General features: G+C 43.7%; 2 protein-coding genes across 2 annotated transcripts; one reads left to right on the forward strand and one right to left on the reverse strand.

Moving 5' to 3' along the window:
• Nucleotides 1-1,145: 1,145 nt before the first annotated feature.
• Nucleotides 1,146-2,057, forward strand: H257_13458 (hypothetical protein; the record flags this gene model as incomplete). The annotated part of the gene is made up of 1 exon (XM_009840969.1): nucleotides 1,146-2,057. One exon carries the CDS (start codon nucleotides 1,146-1,148, stop codon nucleotides 2,055-2,057), a length of 912 nt encoding a protein of 303 aa, XP_009839271.1.
• Nucleotides 2,058-5,229: 3,172 nt separating this feature from the next.
• On the reverse strand, nucleotides 5,230-5,418 carry H257_13459 (hypothetical protein; the record flags this gene model as incomplete). Its single annotated transcript, XM_009840970.1, has 1 exon — nucleotides 5,230-5,418. The coding sequence occupies one exon, from the start codon at nucleotides 5,416-5,418 to the stop codon at nucleotides 5,230-5,232; it is 189 nt and encodes a 62-aa protein (XP_009839272.1).
• Nucleotides 5,419-5,467: the final 49 nt, after the last annotated feature.

The following is a 5,467-nucleotide window of genomic DNA, read 5'->3' on the forward strand; positions in this document are numbered from 1 at the left end:
CCATTAAGTGCCCGCTGAGTGATTTTAACTTTACAGCGTAATATCAATATCAACACTAACTGCGACCTCCCTTCAATGTGTGCCCCCTTCCACCACAACACTAAATAATCATATTTTCAATACTACAACTACTAAGATCACTTATATTGTTGCGAGCGACCTCACAGGTATCACAAAACACTCATCACAGAGTGGATTGAGACGATGGGAAGTAAATACGAGCTCACAAACTTGTTCTATGGTGGCAAACTCGTGCACCAGTGAGTTATCAATGTAAATCTAGAAGTGCACATGGACTCCAGCGGTAGGGTTCTTTACAGTGAATGGTCACGCTTGCTGCGATGTCCACGGAGTGTTTACTGTACTTCGGTGTCGTTGGCGAGCAAGGAACGAGGTAAGCATGCCTGATGAGTGGCTTGTGTTGCGCAAAGTAACTAAGGTAATTCCTCCACGTAATATTGACTACAGTATAAACTCCACGTAATATTGACTACAGTATTATACTTCACTGTCAGTGAGAAGTACATACTGGAGAAAAGGTGTATCCGTATGTAATAATTCCCTCATTTTGAAACAGTATTTCGGGTCAAAACAACAGTGGAACTGTTTTACAGTAGGCCCCTAAACAGATAGTAATAAAACAATTAAATACGCATATGTTTCGGCGATACATATACAATACTACAGTTTTACTGACCAATTCACCAGACACATCAATCCAAGTTTACAACAGTGAAATTTATGAGCAATGGCCAAATTTTCAAAAAAACGTCCAAAATATTCAGACAGTGCCACAATGACAAATTCATTGGACGAAACGCAAGCCACGTCAATCATAAGAATGGTAGATGTCAGCAAAAACCGTAGATTATGATTGGCCCCCGCCAATTCGTCCAAGGCGCGAAAACTCAAATCATAAATACAATCCTCCTTCACTTTCACTTGTTCACCATGGTTCTCAATGTTTCCGCGATGCTCACACGCTTGGAAGACCAAGCAACCCCCGAACGAACGACCGCGTCTTCCTCGACCAGTGCCTCGACGACCACCCCGAGGTCGCTGAACACCAAGACAACATCCCCGATTCGTCATGTCAGGTTCTGGACAGAGTCAGCAACGACTCCGGCGAATAAGGCGTACGAGTCATGACGAACTTTACCCGGCGTGAGTTTGACGTGTTGTGGGCCGTGGCGGAGCTCCCATCCAAGGCGAGTTGGAACGACGGCCGCGGGTGCAAATCGAAGACAACACCAATGAACGCCCTCTTCATGAGATTGACAGTGCTCAAGCACTACGACACTTGGGAGAAGCACGCGTTGGACTTTGGGTTCAAAGCCCCCACGTTCCAAAAGCTGATTCTCAGATTTATCGAAGTGGTGATGGCTGTCGTTTACGCCGAGTTTGTCAAGATGACGGACATGTCGGAGTTGCGAGCACAAGACCATACCTTTGGAAATAATCCCTACGCCCTCTATGCCACAGACGTCAAGTTCCAGCCAACCGAGCGACCGGCCGGACGCCATGGTGAAGCGAAGCCGTACTTCAGTGCGAAGCACAAGTTGTACGGCTTGAAGATCGAAGCGTCCGTCTCCCCCCAAGGCCGTCTCGTCGACATGAGCGAAGCCCACCGAGGTGCCGTTGCGGACCTGACCATCATGCGGTCACGCATAGATCAGCATGTTGGAGCCCTGGCCAAGTCGGACAACAAGCTCAGCATCTTGGATCATGGTGAGCAAGTGGACACTTACCCAGGAATGCGGGCGCTTCTCGTTGACAAGGGGTACTACGGCGCTTCGGTGGACGTCCGTACAATTCATCTCAAGAAGAACCCGCCGCGTGGCATCTTGGACTCTGATGGTGTCGTGCGGAATCGTCGTGTGTCGTCCGATCGTGTTGTGGTCGAAAACTTTTTCGGTCGTGTCTGCAGCTTGTGGAAAGTATCTTATGCTACTTTCACGTCAAGTACCAAGTTCTATGATGAGATTCAGCGTCTCACGTTTGCATTGACGAACTTTCATGTGTCGTTGATGCCTCTGCGGGAAGCGGACAGACACTAGTACCGCTCTGTGCTTGCGTGCTATGAGTCTATGGTCCATGCTACGGTGGCGAAGCGTGCGGAAAGTGATCGGAAGTCGCGTCTTCGTCGCATGGAACGAATTGCGTTGAGTCGTGGTCGTAACCACTCTCATGTTTTCACGTCTCCGTAATTGTCTACTCCAATAGTTTTGACCTAGAAGTACTTCATTATAAAGTTGTGAATACAAAAGCGGACAGTTTGCTTTGGGTATTAAGATAGTAAACAGGTAGATAACATGATATATAGTGCTAATACCCTTAAACGAGCAGGTAAGAGGGTTTAAAATGCATATTAAAATAAGATAAGGGTTTTAGACGGGTATTTGGTAGGTAAAAAATCTAACTTTTGGACGCCTTTACCCTATTACCCTTGTTTTAATCCGTTTTATACCTAAAAACCACGGATTTTGCTATGTTTAACGTGATTTGTATCCATTTGAAACTCAATTTTTATTCATCGTCCATGCGTACTTTTATTCCAACAACTGGAACCACGAAGCAAATACCCGAAATGCTCCGCGCTACATCAGATTGTGACCGATTTCGGAAATTTGGTGACACTTCCGAAATATACCTATTGTTGGATATTAACTACTAAGTAGTAGTACACTTGCTTTGAAAGTATCAACCTTTGTTACTCGTTAGTCTACACTCGCAACTACAGCTATTCACACAATAGATGAGCTCAGTTCGGGGTAAATGTTTGAGTGAGGAATCTCAAACCGCCGACCACCGTAGCCCATAAATATGCAACCCTGCAACACTGCGACACTTCAACGTGCGTGCTTGCTTGCCATCACAATACACTGTACTCATTCACATGTCAGTACAAGTGTAATTCCATAATAATATAGTACTACTAATTAAAGTAAAGCACTCATATTGTGCTTTTCACTGAACTTTGGACTTCGCAGTCGAAACTTCAAAGCGATTTCGAATGTATTTTCCATGTTTTCCCCGACTGATTTTACCCAATCCGAAGCGACAGGGCACGAGACTGGTAAAATCTCTGGAATGGAGTGATGTGATTGGCTTAAGACATTCATAATCTCTTTGTTTAGGCTATTCGATTCGCCTCCCCAGTCCAATTTAGTGTTGAATACACAATACCTAACACTCCCACTCAGTGTACTTGTGATGCATGCAAGCCTTAACCTTACTTTATCCTTGTAAGTTGCATACTCCCATCAAATCCCTCAAGTATTCAAACTGTTTCACTGGTAGTGCCTTCGTTAAGAGGTCCGCTAGCATCTCTGTAGTTCTACAGTATTGAATCTTAACACTTTTCTTTTCAGCAAGATCTCGTGAAAACAAATATCTCGTTTCAATGTGTTTTGTCGCTTTGTGGTTTCCTGAATTTTGTGCCACACTAATAGCCGACTTACTATCACACCATAATTGTACTGGATCACTCAATTCGAATCCCAATTCATTCAATAAGTGCCACAGCCATTCACTTTCCTTGATACCTTCACTGCAATCAATTCAGATTCAGCAGTCAATTCTGATTCAGCAGTCAATTCTGATTCAGCAGTCAATTCTGATTCAGCAGTAGACAATGCTACACAGCACTGCTTACAACTACAGTGATCCCTCAACGTTTGCTCGCTATTCCAAATATAAATTTTCCAAGTCAACCTATTGTACAAAGAAACCACAAACATTAACTTTGAAGGGTGACTATCTGCTGGTCAATTAACAATGTAAGCAAAAGCTGAAGTGAATGGTAGAACCCCCGTATGGGCCCAGCAGTTTCGAATGGTCGTTGATGTGTCGCAATTCCAGGCGAGCCTTCGCTGGCTTGATCGTCATATTTGCCTTAAAGTACTCTCTAATCGAGTTCTTGTCATGAATTGTCAACCGCTTGCTTTGCTTGCGCTTGTTTTGCATGCTCTCAAATGTCTTTGTGTGTGTAGTTGTCAATGTGAGGTGTTTGGCTCGTCAATTTTGAATTTTCAAACGAAGGCCCCTAGTAAATTAATATCGAATAAAATTTAACGGAGAATAAATTTATACCAGGGAGCAAACGTTGAGGGATCACTGTACACCATGATATGCATGTTCCAGCAAGTAATACTAAATATCCAGAAATACTCGTACGATCTTTTTCTCGATTCGCGAAACTCGCATCAGAATAGATCTCATACTGTAGGTTCTTCTCATTTCCATCTAGTAGAAGTCCATACTCTAATGTCCCTTTCAAGTATTTCAATACTCGTCGGGCTGATTCCCAGTGTGTTGCATTATAACACGACAAGAATCTGCTTAGTTCTCGTACAGTATTTGCATTGTTAGGCCTAGTACAGTACCTCTGACTAAGTACTGTAACGAACCAACAATTCCCCTATAATCATATGGTTGTTTCGCAATCTCTGCTGGTGTCAAGGTCCTTTCTGGTAGTAAAACAGCTCCCACTATTTAGGGTGTCGACGCTGTCATACAATTTTCCATATCATACTTGCTTAGTAAATCTCGAATGTACTTTCTTTGCGATATTTTCATTGTTTTCGCTGACATATCTCGAGACACTTCCATTTTGAGGATGTAGTTTATTTCACCCAAGTCTTTCATCTTAAACCTTTTGCCTAATTCCTCTTTAACATGAATCATGTTCTCAATGTACTTGGTCATTATCGTTAGGTCATCACATAAACTACGATAACAATCGTATCATCTCCCACCTTTTTGACATATATACAGTACTCTTTGTAGCACCGAGTAAATCCCATTGATGTCAAAAACTCATGCAACATTCTGTATCAAATCCTTGGTGCCTGCTTAAGCCCATATATGCTTTTTAACAGCTCACATACAAAGGATTCCCTCCCTGACTTTACATAACCTGGAGGTTGTCGCATATATATTCGAGTTTCCTCCGTCATATTTCCATTTAGGAATGCAGTTTGCACATCCATTTGATGAATATGCAGATTCAATATTACACCAATCGCTAAAATAAGCCTTAAAGACTCAAAGCGTGCAACAGGTGGATACACCTCATCACAGTCAACTCCAAACTATTGATGACCTCCTTGAGCAACTAGTCTAGCTTTATATCGCTCAATACTTCCATTTGAATGGTATTTCATATTAAATACCCAATGACAAGGAATATCATTTCTACCAATCGGTAAAGGAACTAATTTCCATGTCTCATTTTCCGCGGTTGTCACGGCCAATCACGGCTGCGGTCTCGACCACCAGAGCCACCCCCATTGCCACGATCATCTCGTCCATATCCACTGTGGCCACTGTTATCACGACCACCACGGTTACGATCATCACGACCTGGGCCACCACGGCCACTGAAACCACCCTGGCCACTTGGCCCTCCGCGATCATCGCGGTCGTCACGACGTCGATGGGTAGGGCGCGGCGAATAGTCGACGTC

The sequence above is a fragment of the Aphanomyces astaci genome (genome assembly GCF_000520075.1).
Source record: "Aphanomyces astaci strain APO3 unplaced genomic scaffold supercont1.48, whole genome shotgun sequence".
In the NCBI taxonomy this organism is placed as follows: domain Eukaryota; phylum Oomycota; class Saprolegniomycetes; order Saprolegniales; family Verrucalvaceae; genus Aphanomyces; species Aphanomyces astaci.